Raw genomic sequence first — 16,800 nt, 5'->3', positions numbered from 1 at the left:
GAGAGATTTGGGTGTACAGGTCCACAGGTCACTGAAAGTGGCAACACAGATGGATAAGGTAGTCAGGAAGGCACATGGCATGCCTGCCTTCATCGGCAGGGGTATTGAGTATAAAAGCTGGGAAGTCATGCTGCAGCTGTATAGAACTTTGGTTAGGCCACACTTGGAATATTGCGTGCAATTCTGGTCGCCACATTATCAGAAGGATATGGAGGCGTTGGAGAGGGTGCAGAGGAGGTTTACCAGGATGCTGCCTGGTCTGGAGGTTATTAGCTATGAGGAGAGGTTGGAGAAACTCGGATTGTTCTCACTAGAGCGATGGAGATTGAGGGGCGACTTGATAGAAATTTACAAAATTATGAGTGGCATGGACAGAGTAGATAGTCAGAAGCTTTTTCCCAGGGTGGAAGAGTCAATTACTAGGGGACATAGATTTAAGGTGAGAGGAGAAAATTTTAGAGGAGGTGTGCGGGGCAAGTTTTTTACGAGAGGGTAGTGAGTGTCTGGAATTCGCTGCCAGAAGAGGTGGTGGAAGCAGGTACGATAGTGGTGTTTAAGAGGCAGCTTGACAAATACATGAATAGGATGGGAATAGAGGGATACGGACCCCGGAAGTGCAAAATGTTTTAGTTTGACAAGCAATTTGATTGGCGCAGGCTTGGAGGGCCGAAGGACCTGTTCCTGTGCTGTACCTTTCTTTGTTCTTGTTCTTTGTATGCCTTCTTTTTATGATGAGCTGTGTTCTGTCAATCAGGTTTGACACCATGGTGCCTCCCCCCACTTATCACAGATGTCAGTATGATGGGCCTCTCGTCTATGTAGTGTGTTTCCGTATCACCACAGTGTGCGCCCCTTTATCAGATCATTCCCGACATCAGTGATGCCTCGATCTTAATGTTGTGTGTGTGTGGAAGGAACCTTGTTCAAATGCTTTGCAAGGTCATGTCATGTTTATTCTTGGTTGTGTAAGATTGCGGCAGAGGTGTCCTCCTATCTTGTCTGCATTCTTTAAAGGTAAAAGTGGAGTGTAGATGGAGAAGTGAGTTTACGCATGGAGAAGGGTCATATATCCTGGAAATCCATCTGTCATCCAGCAGAGTTTTTGTGCTATGAGCCCAAACTCAGATCTCATGTGAGCTCCTGTCTGTCAGCCACATTACTGACTTTGAGTGTACGTCTGCTAAGCTCACCAGTAAGTGGGAGCACCTTGCCACCTCAAGGTGCCGAAGCTTTGCTCCTCTCAGCCACATTATTGCCTTGATACTCAAACTTACAACCTTGAGCATTTCTGTAATTATCTGGATTGTGGCCGCAGGGCTCTTGTCACAATGTTCAGATGCAACACTGTGCATCCCCTCATCTAAACACTGGCCGAGACGTGTGATGCTAATTGCAAATGGTGATTTTTGGCAGTCAGTAGAGCCTTTGAGCATGCTCTGGAAGTGCACATTATAGCTTTAGACAATGTTGAGGGATAGGAGAAAGGATGTACTGAAGCTGAAGGCTGCTCTTTATTAGCAATGCATGTCATCTTGAGGGCCTCATAGTGTCTGAGAATTTTGGAGTTCGCAAGGGCCAGGGCTGGCTATGAGGGCACAATGTGTGTCTTAAAGAGGAGGCATTTTAATGTCTGGCACGCAAGTAGTTGAACATCATCATCCTCAGGTAGTCCATATACTTGGTAAGGTGAGGATAAAAGCATGTCAGCATCTCTAACTGAGATGGCTGGATGTTAATGTGATAGAGAAGAAGACGGCACAGAGGATTGCGCCATCTCAGATTAGATGCACGCCTGTGGGACGTCCTCAGCTGTCTTGGCCCAAGTGTCACCTATCAGTTTCACCATCGACATTACACAGAATGCCTTGTCCCATTGTCCCATTGCTGGAGATGGATCTCCTTGGGGAGATTTGTCACACTGAAGGTATGCAGCTACAAGCTCACTGAGGATAGTGGAAGAGCTCCTGGCTCTTGTAGGCTGCCGCTGCGACTGGGATGCTGGGGAGACTCTTGAAGAGGCAGTGCCTTCTGACATCTGGTGCCAGGACTCCCGCCTCCAGTTATCTCTTCATCTCAGCAAGGACACATGCTGCCGAAGGTTAATCATCCTTCAAAGGACCAGGACAATGTGAGCCTGTTGGCCCTTGGTCTTGAGGATTTTGTTTCTCCCTTTGGCGAGCCAGGCACCTCCATCACAATCTTCACCTTCTTCTTTTCTAACTGTGTGTGATTGTGCAAGCAGCAATAAATCCAGCCTCCATCTTCCTGATGGTCTCCTTTCTGCAGCATCAGTGAGAAACAGATATGAGTCAACATTAGACTCCAAAGGTCCTGATTTTGTCAGTGACTTGTCAGTGAATGTGGGTTCAAGGGCTTTGTTTCCGTGTCAGCAACGACTCATTTCTGAAATGATGGCCAGTGTGGCGTGTGTTTCAAGGTGCTCCCCACCACACCCCCTTTACATGACCAATTTCTATGACTTTGCTTGGATGAATTGCTTTCAGCCCAGGCACTGGGATCTTCATTCACTGCACTCTTTGAAATAAACATGAGGGTATATGTTTGGTCAGGAAATGAGATTGTTTGAGGAGAACCTGAGGCTTCTCTTCTGTAAATCTACCAGTGCTACAATTCTAACACTTTTGTGAAGCTTGTCCAGCTGCCCAAATGCTCTGGAGTTTGTTATGGCTCTAGGGAGTCTCCACGCTATGAAGAAGGAGTTAAAACTAGGAGATCAATTAGCAGCACTTTTCTGGATTGATCTCGCATGAATAGCTTCACTTTCCTGATTCCCTGCAATGTCATTGAAAGACTCCTAACATGTCTCAGCTGTGCCTCTCTCCTCATTTGGAAATGCACAGTTCAGTTGCGTGCCAATGTAATTAGGCCCCCCAGTATGTGTAGCTGCCCTTCAATCTACCCACAGAGCCCTCATCAGCGGAGCTTGTCCTCATTTTAATTTTGTACTTCACCATCACTGCAGGTTGGAAGATGGTGGTACAGAACTCTCAGTGTCAGAACAGCTCGGACCCCCTCTGTGTGAGTATGGACATCCCTCCCATTGTCCTGGAGGAGCTTCATGTCCAGGTTTCCCTCCCTCAAAGACCTCTCCATCCACCCCTGTATTCCTTGACCCCATCATGCTTCTGGTGCATGTCCAATTGTTAAACCCTGAACATTTTGAAGTGAATGTGCCTATGGCATGTGTTGACCACACCCATCCCCATCTCGAGGCTGCTTACACTGTTTGACTTTCCATTTCCCGCACCCTCCACCACGCCCCTCCCCCCGCTGTCATGTGTCTGGGTGCAACCTTCCCCACTCGTAACGCCCAGTACAGCCCTAGCCCTGCAGCCCTTTCTCCTGCCTGAGGCTACTCTTCCCCCTTTCCCATTACAGGCCCAGCCCTACAGACCATGAAAAACCACCACCAACTTACCGTGGGTCTGGTAGGTAGACACTTGCCTGTGACAATCCCCTGAAAACGATGTGGTGCAGCCTGCGAAGCTTCACACTGATTTTCACGAGTGCTATACGATGCAAGGTAGGCGAACTAACCTTGAAGTGAGGAGCGAAGTGCAGGTTGCCAGGTGCACGTCATTTTTACGACCTGGTTTTATGACGACATAAAACCGATTTTTGACCTTCTCGCAATATTTTCAGCTCCCACCCACCATGACGGCCGCCACCAACTTGAGTGGAAAGTCCCGGCCATCTTGTGCAATTAGTCAAGTATGTGTTTTATTGGCAGTTTTGAAAAGGATTTGTTGTTATTCAAGACTGTTTGGTGCCAGTCACTTTCCAGGAAATATTTAGCAACCTGCCTTGTTTAAATCAGGATTTGTCTGAAACCTTTAAAGAGAGATATTCGGCTCAGACAGCTTCAGTGGATGGTGATAAAAAGAAAAGAAATATACCATAAAACATATTACTTAAATCAAAGGTTAGAGCAGCAGTTACAATCCATTTACTTTACATTTATTGTGGTCCATACCCTTAGTTTTATCAATTTTAAATAAATTTTTTTTGTATCGAGTGGAGAGTCTGCCAGGGCTTGACTGTGTTTCATGGTACAGCTTCTGTAAAGATGAGTTGGAACCAAAGTTGTCAACACCAGAAAAGCTCTGGGATTGGGGCATGTTGGTGAGAATACCCGTGCAAAGAAAAGGCCAAGGTGTACATGATACCAGATGTATTGACCTCTTGGCATTCATTAAAGCTTTCTTCAATCAATTTTTCATGTGTTAATGCAAAGGTTAAAGCTTTCAATGCTCTCTGCCCTAACCGTATGATTAAACACGAAACTGGAACTGAATTTAACTATTGATACATTTGGCTTCTATGTTTTAGATTCAGAAGTTAAGAAAAATGGAACTTCTGATCCCGTTTAGATATTAGGCAGTCCTATTTCATAGTCTGGTATATTTGCATTATCGTAAAATTTGTTTATCTAATGGTCAATGTCACGGGCACAATTTACCAAAAGGAAAAACCAGTAAAATTCGGAAATGTCTGGTACTGGTCCGAACTGGTCTTGTATACCTTCAAATGGAACTCCAGTTCAAACCAGTACCAGGCATTTCCAGGTTTTACTGGTTTTTCCTTCAATCCCATGGAATGAAAAATGAGACAGCGTCTATAATGGGAAGACCTTCCCATATATGCCCTAAATTTGACTTTTATCATCCTGAACATGCTTCTGAAGCTATTGCCTCAGGCATTCTTTCTCCATCCTATTCAATATTTTAACATTATAGACAATTTTCCTGACAATTCAAACACAAAGTAATTGAGAGAAACAGTAGTTAAGTTATGTATATTTATTCTGCTAACACATATGTCAGAAAAGCAAAACTATATTTGTCAAAAACTATCTAGAAATCTCTCATGCGCCTGAAAGATCCGATAGTTGAGTTGTAACCGCCCCAGTCACTGTATCTCCTGTATTCACCGGGTCTCAGGAAGTACTGTCGGCCTCTGTAGTTGGGATGTTCATAGAAGATCCAGTAACCGTCCATCACATGGCAGGAGTGAATGTCACGGTAACGGAAACGATCATAGACAGATGGAGAGTCATCCATGAATTCCATCATCTGTCCTCCAAAGTCAGGCCTCTCGTAAATCCTCATTCTGTAGTTTCCACCTCGGTATTGTAATAAAAATAAGATGATATTGGTGATGAAAGTATTCATTATATGTTTGAAATATGTAAAAATGGAGCAGGTTGGTTAGAAGGGAACATCTAAGGATCATTTCATCAACACTGAGATCAAAGCTGAGGCAATTTAATAATATAAACAGGACCTGTTGTTTATATTCTCACCTGATTGCCAGTGTGCAACTTTTGGATAATTTTATACAGGTAAAACAGAAATATTGGTCACACCAAATGTAAGGCCCATGCAGGCAGGATGTTTCTTATTATCAGTAAGAGCCTGGTTTACTTTTTTCCTTAAGATTAATACCATCTTGTCTCTCTATATGGGTGATGCAAGAATGAGAGTTCAACTCCCTGACAGCCTCAAAGTCCTGGGCTGTTTGCGAAATCGGCACATCATGAGTTGTAACAGCTTTCTGCTGAGCATTAATGCATTGTGCAAGCAGACTTAGGGAAAGGATATCTTCACAGCTAATGGGGTGATGGAATGGGAGCAATTCATTCCACCTTGTCTGTGATGGTCTGGAATATACTAGCTTGATTGCTTGTGTTTATGGGTAGGCCAACATAACCAAGCGAATAAAATGATTAGAAGGCTTTGAGTATAGCGATGTGCATTTTTGTTAGGCTCATGTTATTCTCATGTCACTTTTATGTATCTTAGATGTAAAATGAAGCGTGACTGAGACTCTCTATGCTACAGTCTCACTGGAATGGTGGAGTACGATATTTCAGTAAAAACCTGACCTTACATTGTGACAAAGCAAGTTGGAACAAGAAAGCAGCCTGCCAGGTAGCAATAACAACTTGCATCAATAAGTCCTATCCAACAGCTTCTCAGCCTAAACCTACATTCTAAACCCTTAATTTAACTCTTTGAATTGATCCACTTAGTGAGTCAATGCGGTGATTGAAGTATTATCAAAAGTAGAAAATATACTATTCATGCATTTAAGGGGAAGCTAGACAAGTGCATGAGGGTAAAAGGAATACAAGGATATGCTCACAGTGTAAAATGAAGGGAGATAGGAGAATATTCGTGTAGAGCATCAACACAGCTGATGCGGTCTGTGTTTCTGTGCTATAAAGTCTACGTAAGTAAATTATCCAATCACAGTCAAATATTCATGGTCTTTAACTAATACTATTTACGAGGTAGAAATTCGTGTCCCATTTTTGTTCCTCGGCTTGGAGGCAGCCATGTAGCAACCTAAGGTCCAAAATTCAGCATCAGCACTCATTAACACTTGATGCACAAATGCCTTCCAGATGCAGTTTGCGCATTTGAGGGGCAGAGAAGTGGATTAGAGTGGGCACTGGGGATGGGGGCTATGAAGATGGTGGGTTGGTTGTGATCACAATGACTGTGGAGTCAGGCAGTACCCCTACTCTGCTTAGGCAAACAGGAAGGCTTTTCATGTTTCTTGGCAGTCTCTGCTTATGACACTGCAGCAATTTAAGAATCCATCACAATCAAGCTTCTCTGAGGGAACTGTTTGTTGCCAATGCTGTGCATATGCAGTTGTATGCGTGGCTGCCATATTTATAGGGGGCAATGTGCAACATGAACCCAGTTAATCTACTTTCAAGAACTATGTACTATGAATCAAAATAAAGTCACTGTCAGTACTTTGCAAAATCATATTTAGTTCTGCAAAATCATTAATTAATTGATTGTTCTTAAACTGAAGACATTTGAGAATGTGACAGAATATGCAGACCTTTTAAGGCAGGGCTCTGCCCTTTTGCTAAACCGCTAGAATTAGCGAGCTCAGTACAACATTGCAACAATTTTCTTTCCTGTCTTGCCTGAATCTTTTGGATCACTGAGTGTTTAACAACATATGTTCACAGCGCTTATAAATTGCGAGAAGACAGAAATCATTAAAGTGAATTGAAACATCAGTGTTCAGTAATGATTCTGGATTGTCCCTGTCAGTCCTTGTAAAATACTGTAACACTTTCTCCAAAAATCAGTACAGTGCTTATGAGCTATCATTCTGAGCAACCTGCTGACTAAGTGATGTGTGGGATCCATGGAATCCACAAACTAACAGCATATTACAATAACCAAGTTAGAAAGCAAAATGAGTTGGTGGTGCACTGGGTAAACTGATGTGCCATTGGATTTCTGCGCATGCACGGACCAGTGCGCATGTCACATACAGATGGGTATCAGCCTGCCATATTGCGTTGGCAGGAGACACAGTGGCACCGGAAACCAGGTCTTAGGTCCCTTGTTTGCATTTTAAATAACCTAACCCCTGTTTTAAATGGCCATCAGTAATGCCTGAAAAATGACTTGACCCAATTTCGAGGATCAACGTGTTCCAATTTCTGTCAATGCACATTTATACCCTTAAGAACTCAGCTGTATATCTTTACTGTTATTACAAATATCAAGTGTGAAAAAAAGGATAACATCCCAAACTCAGATGTTTTGCTCAATGAACATTTTCTATACCTCAATCTGAGTAGAAATATGTAAACAGCCAACCTACATATGGGTAGGAGCGACATGAGCCGATGCTGTCATTGAATTCCATCCAGTGCTGGTAGTCAGGATATTCTCCCCTGCTCAGAACATACTGGTATCCCATGTAATTGGGTCTCTCATTCATCACCCACCAGTCACTCTCAACACGGATGGAGTGACAGTGGCTGAAGTAAAGGGACAGGTCAGCACAGTCACTACTGCACTCATAGTACCGACCCTGGAAGTTCCTGTCCTCGTAAAAGATGATCTGTGGAAAGATACAAGATAAATGAATAAGCTTGAAAATCTAGAGATAGGAATAAAGAACTCTAGCATCTTGTACAAAATCAGACTGGTTCTTGCCTTTCCCATTTTGAACTCACAGTTAGATGAGTAACTGATTTAACATAGCAATGCATGGTATGTACATGCTGTACAAAATGACCACTCTACTCTGTACTTATTATTCAAATGGTTTGGTGCTGAACATCAGCAAAAAGTTAACAAAAGACATCACTTGAAATGTTGCTGGACATGTCACTGATTCTTTCCACTTTGCTTTCACTTCATTTTATTTGACGTGTGAAAACAAAGAGGGAGCGTCCATTGTGCTTTCTACATTCGAACAGTTTACAATTAGCAATGGTTAGAAAATTCATTTTCAAGAACTTATTTCCAAAGTATAGCCAGTTAGCTCGGTTTCTAAATTCACCAAAAGAGGAGAAACAAAACCTCCAGTATTTGCTTTGCTGATTGTAGCAACTATTTGCACTTACAGTACATATGTAAATGGTTTGTTGCTCTGTTTGAGTCCAATGAAACTAACGTGCACATGAACGTGATACATGAATGAAGGTGGAAAAGTTTTGTAGGTTATGTGCTAACCACAAATTTGTGCTTAAAGACTCTACCCCTGATTTTATTTGCTGTTTTTCATTATGTCCATGTGTGTCCTGTTCCACAAAAAGCAGGACAAAAACAACCTGCCCAATTATTGTCCCGTCAGTCTACTCTGGATCATTAGCAAAGTGAGGAAAGGGGTCATGGACAGTTCTATCAACCTGTTCACTGGTGCTCAATTTGGGTTCGGTAAGGGCCATTCAGCACCTGACCTCATTACAGCCTCGGTCCAAACATAGACAAAAGAGCTGAACTCATGAGGTGAGGTGAGAGTGACTGCCTTTGACAACAAGACAGCATTTGACCGAGTATGGCATTAAGGAGAACTAGCAAAACCGGAGTCAATGTGTATTAGGGGGAAAACTCTCCACTGGTTGGAGTCATACCTAACACAAAGGAAGATGGTTGTGGTTGTTGAAGGTCAATCACCTCAGTTCCAGGACATAAGTGCAGGAGTTCCTCAAGGTAGTTTCCTAGGCCGAACCATCTTCAGCTGTTTCATCAATGACCTTCCTTCCATCATAAGGTCAGAAGTAGGGATGTTCATTGATGGTTGCACAAAAATCAGTGCCATTCACGACTCTTCAGATATTGAAGCAGTCCTTGTCCATGTGCAGCAAGAGCTGGACAACATCCAGGCTTGTAGTAATGAATAAAAAACAAAAACAGAATTACCTGGAAAAACACAGCAGGTCTGGCAGCATTGGCGGGGAAGAAAAGAGTTGACGTTTCGAGTCCTCATGACCCTTCAACAGAACTGAGTAATATTAGGAGAGGGGTGAAATATAAGCTGGTTTAAGGTGGGGGGGCGGGGGGGGGGGAGGTGGGGGTGGGGAGAGAGAAGTTGAGGGGGGTGGGGGGTGGTTGTAGGGTCAAGCAAGCAGTGATAGGAACAGATAATCAAAAAATGTCACAGACAAAGGAACAAAGAGGTGTTGAAGGTGGCGATATTATCTAAACGAATGTGCTAATTAAGAATGGATGGCAGGACACTCAAGGTACAGCTCTAGTGGGGATGGGGTGGAAAGACTAACAGGGCATTAAAGGTATAGATTTAAAAATAATGGAAATAGGTGGGAAAAGAAAAATCTTTATAAATTATTGGAAAAAAACAAAAGGGAGGGGGAAGAAATGGAAAGGGGGTGGGGATGGAGGAGGAGTTCAAGATCTAAAGTTGTTGAATTCAATATTCAGTCCGGAAGGCTGTAAAGTGCCTAGTCGGAAGATGAGGTGCTGTTCCTCCAGTTTGCGTTGGGATCTTTGTGGCAATGAATGTCAAGTAATATTGAGGCCACAAGTGCCAGGCAATGATCATCTCCACAAGAAAGAATCTAACCATCCCCCCTTGACATTCAATGACATTACCATCGCTGAATCCCCCACTATTGACGTCCTGGGGGTTAACATTGACCAGAAACTGAACCGGACTAGCCATATAAATACTGTGGCTACAAGACCAGGTCAGAGGCTAGGAATTGTGCAATGAGTAATGAGTTGACTCCCCAAACCTTTCCATCATCTACAAGTCAGGAGTGTGATGGTAAACTCTCCACTTGCCTGGATGAGTGCAACTCTAACAAGACTCAAGAAGCTTGACACCATCCAAGACAAAGCAGTCTGTTTGTTTGGCACCCCATCCACCATCTTAAACATTTACTTCCTCCATCACAAACACATAGTGGCAGCAGTTTGTACCATCTACAAGATGCACTGCAACAGCTCACCAAGGCCCCTTAATAGCATCTTCCAAATCAGTGACCTCTACCACCTCGAAGGCAAGGGCAGCAGGCACATGGGAACACCTGCAACCTGCAAGGTTACCCTTCGCCCTCCGCATCCTGCCAGCTCCCCTCCCCCTCGCCCACCAGCCACATACCATCCTGACTAGGAACTATATCGCAATTCCTTCACTGTTGCTGGGTGAAAAATCCTCCCTAACAGCACTGTGGGTGTACCTACACCACGTCAACTGTAGTAGTTCAAAAAAGTGGCTGACCGCTACCTTCTCAAGGGAAATTAGGGATGGGCAATAAATGCTGGCCTAGAGAGCGATGCACACTTCCCATGAAAGTCTGGTCTGGTCAGGGCTGTAGTCGGTTTGGTGGGGTTTGGTGGTTGTTGGGTTTTAGTTGGGGTGGGTGCTTGGGTCTGAAAATCAGTTGGTCGGGAGTGTGATCAGGTCTGGTCGGGGAGGAGGGGCAATCAGGTGAGGTTGGGACATTAATCGGATCTAGTTGGGGGGGATGTCAGGTGGGTAGGGATTGGTGGTTGGGGGTTTAGATATGAAGTGCCCCAGCTGTTGGACCAGGTTTTAAACTGTCTAACCTCTCCTGAGTAACTATCCAGATAAGTTGCATGGATCTGTCCCAAGTCTCCGACTCCAGCTCAAAGTCCAACACATTCACGGAGGGTCCTGTGCAGCAGGGAATTAGCCACTGGAAGTTTGAACTTCCCATGCAATTCCCAGGAATGACCACACATCAGGACTTCGACAGGGTCCTGACACATATCTTCCATTGTATGTCCAAATTCTGAAGACCCCGAGACCGGAAGATTTGGGCATTGTAACATTAATCATTTTCTGTCATTGTAGCACTGTCAGTGATCCAGGACAAGACAGCATCTTGCATCCTTCGATCATTGTTTATCTATGTCCAAGACAGGATCTAACCATTCAATTTACATTAGGATGGATAACAAGGGTTTGAAGGGATGGAGAAGAGGTTTAGAAACAGAAAATGCTGGAAAAACTCAGCAAATCTGATAGCATCTGTGGAGAGAGAAAGAGTTAACATTTCGAGTCTGTATGACCCTTCTTCACAGCTTGTTAGATTTGCTGAGTTTTTCCAGCATTTTCTGTTTTTATTTCAGATTTCCAGCATCTGCAGTATTTTGATTTTATTTTACTGGACTGGTACCTGAGATGTGGGATTTTAATTACACAGAGATATTAGAAAGCTGGGATTGGCTTTCCTTTGAGCAGAGAAAGTTCAGGAGAGAGTTAATAAAGGTGCGCAAAATCATTAAGCCTTTCGATAGAGTAAATAAGGATCAACTGCTTCCAGTGGGAGAAGGGTTAGGTAACCAGGGGACACAGATTTAAAGTGATTGGCAAAATAACTAGAGGGGAGATCAGGAGAATTTTTTGTTACACTGAAAATTGTCATGATCTAGAACACACTACCTGAAAGGGTGGTGGAATCAGTTTCAATCATAACTTTCAAAAGGGAATTAGATAATAGATCCTTGGCTCAGATGTAGCAGTCTTGCTTCTGAGTCAGAGGTGGTGAGTTTTAATCCTGCTCCAGCACTTGAGCCCAACAATCCAGACGGTCACTTCAGTGCACTACTGAGGGAGTGCTGCATTGTTGGAGATGTCATAAACCAAGGTCCTGTTTGTCCTTTGATGTGGATATAAAAAGTCCCAGAGCACTATCATGAACAAGAGAAGGGGAATTAAGCCCAGTGTTTTGGCTAAAATATATCACTCAATTAATGTCACAAGAAACAAGTTATCTTGACATTATCACATTGCAGTTTGTGGGAGCTTTCTGTGCGAAAATTGTCTGCTGTGTTTCTTACATTAAAACAGTGACTCCAGTTCAAAAATACTTCATTGGATACATACATACGAACATATTAATTAGGAGCAGGAGTAGACCACTCAGCCCCTCGAGCCTGTTCCTCCATTCAATAAGATCATGGCTGACCTGAATGTAACCTCAACCTCACATTCCTGCCTAACCCTGATAACCTTTCACCCCCTTGTTAATCAAGAATCTATCTAGCTCTGCCTTAAAACTGTTCCAAGACTCTGCTTCCACCACCTTTGAGGAAGAGAGTTCCAAAGACTAACAACCCCCTGAGAGAAAACATTTTTCCTCATCTCTGTTTTAAATGAGCGACCTCTTATTTTTAAACAGTGACCCCTAGTTCTAGATTTTGCCACAAGAGGAAACATCCTCTCCACGTCCACCCTGTCAAGACCCCTCAGGATCTTAAGGTTTCAATTAAGTCGCGAATTACTCTTCTAAACTCCAGTGGATACAAGCCTAACCTGTCCAGCCTTTTCTCAAAGGACAACCTGCCTGTTCCTGGTATAAGCCTCGTAAACCTTCTCTGAACTGCTTCTAATGCATTTACATCCTTCTTTAAATAAGGAGACCAGTACTGTACACAATATTCCAGGTGTGGTCTCAGCAATGCCCTGTACAACTGAAGCATAACCTCCCTACTTTTGTAATCAATTCCCCTCACAATGAATGACAACATTCAATTAGCTTTCCTCATTACTTTCTATACCTGCATACTAACCTTTTGTGATTCATGCACTAGGACACCAGATCCCTTTGAATCTCAGAATTCTGCAATCTCTCACCATTTAGATAATAACCTTTTTTATTCTTCCTGCCAAAATGAATGATTTCACATTTGCCCAGATTATACTCCCTTTGCCAGATCTTTGCCCATTCAATTAACCTATCTATGTCACTTTGTAGCCTCCCTACGTCCTCTTCATAATTTACTTTCCTACCTCTCTTTGTGTTGTCAGCAAATTTAGCAACCATTCTTTCGGTCCCTTTATCCAAGTCATTTATATAAATTGTAAAAAGTTGAGGCCCCAGCACTGATCCCTGTAGCACACCACTCATCACATCCTGCCAACCAGAAAAAGACCCATTTATGCCAACTCTCTGCTTCCTATTAGTTAGCTAATCTTCTATCCATGCAAATATGTTACACCCTACATCATGAGCTTTTATTTTCTGCAATAACCTTTAATGTGGCACTTTATCAAATGCCTTCTGGAATCTAAGTACAGTACATCTGCTGGTTCCCCTTTATCCACAGCACATGTGGTTCCTTCAAAGAACTTCAATAAATTGGTTAAACACGATTTCCCTTTTACAAAACCATGTTGACTCTGCCTGATTACCTTAAATTTTTCTAAGTGTCCTGCTATAACATCTTTACTAATAGTTTCTAACATTTTCCCTTTGACAGATGTTAAGCTAACTGGCCTATAGTTTCCTGCTTTCTGTCTCCCTTTTTGAATAAAGGAGTTATATTTGCTGTTTTCCAATCTAATGGAACCTTCCCCGAATCGACGGAATTTTATAAAATTAAAACCAGTGCAGCTATCTCACTTGCCACTTCTTTCAAGACTTAATCTCCAGACCTGGGGATTTGTCAGCCCGCAGCCCCAACAATTTCCTCAATACCACTTCACTGTTGATTGTAATTTTCTGAGTTCGTCCCTCCCTTCCATTTCCTGATTTGCGGGATGTTACTTGTGTCCTCTATAGTGAAGACTGAAGCACAATACCTGTTTAATTCATCCGCCAACTCCCTACTTTCCATTATCAATTCCCAAGGCGCATTTTCTATAGGACCAAAGCTCACTTTGTTAGCTTTTCTTATTTAAATATCTATAGAAACTCTTACTATCCGTCTTTATGTTAATAGCTAGCTTTTTCTCGTACTCTAATTTTTTCCTCCTTATTAATCTGTTTGTCATTCTTCGCTGTTCTTTATATTCTTTCCAATCTTCTGACCTGCCACCCATCTTTGGCTGGCTTTAACATTTTTAGTTAACCACGGATGATGGGCCCTCCCCTGGGAATTTTTCTTTCTCATTGGAATGTATATATTCTGTGGTATTCTGAAATACCCCTTTAAAAGTCTGCCACCGAACTTCGATTGACATATCCCTTAACCTCATTTGACGGCTCACTTTAGCTAGCTCTGCTTTCATGTCCTCATAATTGCTCTTATTTAAGTTTAAAATACTAGTCTTGGACACACTCATTTCTCCCTCAAAATGAATGTACAATTCAATCATATTGTGATTGTTGTTATGTGTGGGTTCCTTCACTATGAGGTCATCAATTAATCCTATTTCGTTGCACAAAACCAGGTCTAGTATAGCCTGCTCTCTGGTTGGCTCCAGAACATGCTGTTCTAAGAAACTATCCTGAAAACATTCCATGAACTCCTCATCTACGCTACCTTTACCCATCTGATTTTTCCAGCCTATATGTAGATTAAAATCCCCCATGATTATTGCTGTACCTTTCTGACAACCTCCCATTGTCTCTTCTTTTATACTCTGTCCTACACTGTAGTTACAATTAAGGGGCCTGTACGTCACTCCCACAAGTGACTTCTTAACTTTATCATTCCTCATCTCAACCCAAACTGCTTCTACATCCTGGTTTCCTAAACTTAGGTCATTCCTCTCTAATACCATCATACCCACCCCTCCACCTTTTCCTACCTCCTGTCCTTCCTAAATGTCACATACCCTTCAATATTCAGGTACCAAGCTATGTCATCCTGTAGCCATGTCTCTGTAATGGCTATCAAATCGTACTTATTTATTTCTATTTGCGCTACCAGGTCAGTTGTTTTGTTTCGATTGCCAAGTGCACTTAGATACAGGGCCTTTAGTTTTGTCCTTTTATTATATTGTAGCGTCTAGCCTTATCTGCTAATTTACTCTTAGATTTGTACACTCTGTCCCTTCCTGGCACAGTCTACTATTTCCCATATTAATACCTGCCTCTCTTGCCTTGTCCCTACTCTTTGGTTTACTACATCTTCCTCAATTTGATCCCTTGCCCCCACTATTCAGTTTAAAACCTTTTCCACTTCCCTAGTTATGCAGCTCACGAGGACACCAGCCCCTAGCACGGTTCAGGCATAGACCGTCCCAACGGTACAGATCCCACTTTCCCCAATTCTGGTGCTAGTGCCCCACGAACCAGAACCCACTTCTCCCAGCACTAGTCTTTAAGCCATGCATTCATTTCCCTAATCGTATTTGTCCTATGCCGATTTGCATGTGGCTCAGGTAATAATCCAGAAATTATTACCTTTGAGGTTCCGCTTCTTAATTTGGTGCCTAGCTCATCATATTGACTATGCTGAGCCTCCTTCCTCATCCTGCCTATGTCATTGGTACCTACATGGACCATGACCACTGGATCCTCCCCCTTCCACTGCAAGTTCCTCTCCAGCCCTGAGCAGATGTCCCGAACACTGGCACCGAGCAGGCAACAAAGCCCTCTAGACTCTCGCTCTTTGCTACAGAGAACAGTGTCAATCCCCCTTACTATACTGTTCCCTACTACCACTACATTCCTTTTTGCTCCCCCGACTTGTATGGCTTCCTGTACCACAGTGCCATGATCAGTTTGCTCATCCACCCTGCAGCCCCCACTCTCATCCAAACAAGCTGAGAGAACCACAAACCTGCTGGACAATTGTAGAGGCTCACTCCTGCACGCCTGCCCACTGGGTCCCCTTACCTGCCTCACTCGCAGTCATACCTTCCTATCCCTGGCCACTGACCAAATCAGAGGACCCTATCCTAAGGGGTGTGACTGCCTCCTGGTTTAAAGCATCCAGGTAACTTTCCCCCTCCCTGATGTGTCTCAGAGTCTGCTGCTCAGCCTCCAGCTCAGTGACTCTGAGCCGAAGCCACAAGCACTGCTGATATGTTTGCCCTGGATCACAATGTTATCCAGGAGCTCCCACATGCTGCAGCCTTGACACATCACCTGTCCTTCCATGCTTAATGTGTTTTAAGTAATTACTTAACTATATTAATCACTTAGAAATGTTGCTTTCTTATATATTGTATTAATTTTACCACCAAATTGTGTACTATTTTAAACCTTAGGGACGGAATAGAACTTACCCACTTACCAGGTATCCAGATATCATGCTGTATATCATGCAAACTCATGAACGTGCCTAAGGCCGTCACTTCTGGCCCTGAAAAGTGCCCTGTGGGATATCCAGTGTCTGTGAAAGGTGCTATATAAATGCAAGTCTTTCTTTATTTGGAAGGGGAAAATTTTGCAGGGCTATGGGGAAATGACAAGGAAGTTGAATTATTTGGCTGGGTATTTCAAAGAAGCATGGTTCGCTGAATGGTCTGTAATGTATCAGCATTTAATCAATGATTCTATGAAATAGAAACATGAGTCTTGCTGAAAAAGAAGACATGTCGAATATCATTTCGCGCTGTATATCACGCAAACTCATGAACGCGCCTAAGGCCGTCATTTTAGGCCCTGAAAAGTGCCCAATCGACCTCAGATTACCCTGAAAGGGCAAAGTATCTCAAAAATTTGAGCAGCAGGAGAAGCTAGCCATTTCATGCTGCTACTGTGCAGTAGCAACACAAGTGTTATTCGCCATTACCGGATGCTGCCATCAAGCCAAAGAGACTTTCTGCCTATCACCAAAATGAGTAATG

The 16,800-nt window shown here is 43.1% G+C and overlaps 1 protein-coding gene across 1 annotated transcript; it reads right to left on the bottom strand.

Annotated features, from left to right (window-relative positions):
* Positions 1 to 4,867: 4,867 nt before the first annotated feature.
* On the bottom strand, positions 4,868 to 16,262 carry LOC144686968 (gamma-crystallin S-1-like). Its single transcript, XM_078552812.1, has 4 exons — positions 16,245 to 16,262; positions 7,660 to 7,902; positions 6,311 to 6,368; positions 4,868 to 5,143 (listed from the first exon to the last, which is right to left on the bottom strand). Exons 1-4 carry the CDS (start codon positions 16,260 to 16,262, stop codon positions 4,875 to 4,877), a joined length of 588 nt encoding a protein of 195 aa, XP_078408938.1. The 3' UTR covers positions 4,868 to 4,874.
* Positions 16,263 to 16,800: the final 538 nt, after the last annotated feature.

Source organism: Cetorhinus maximus, chromosome 11, assembly GCF_964194155.1.
Source record: "Cetorhinus maximus chromosome 11, sCetMax3.hap1.1, whole genome shotgun sequence".
NCBI lineage: Eukaryota > Metazoa > Chordata > Chondrichthyes > Lamniformes > Cetorhinidae > Cetorhinus > Cetorhinus maximus.
Note: the sequence above shows the minus strand (reverse complement) of the source record. Positions and strands in the feature narration are given on the sequence as shown.

Coding starts and splice junctions, on each gene's coding strand:
- LOC144686968 (XM_078552812.1), bottom strand. Junction 6,369..7,659: donor CATGTCGCTCCTACCCATAT/GTAGGTTGGCTG, acceptor TTTGGACCTTAG/GTTGCTACATGGCTGCCTCC. Junction 5,144..6,310: donor GGGACACGAATTTCTACCTC/GTAAATAGTATT, acceptor TACAATACCGAG/GTGGAAACTACAGAATGAGG.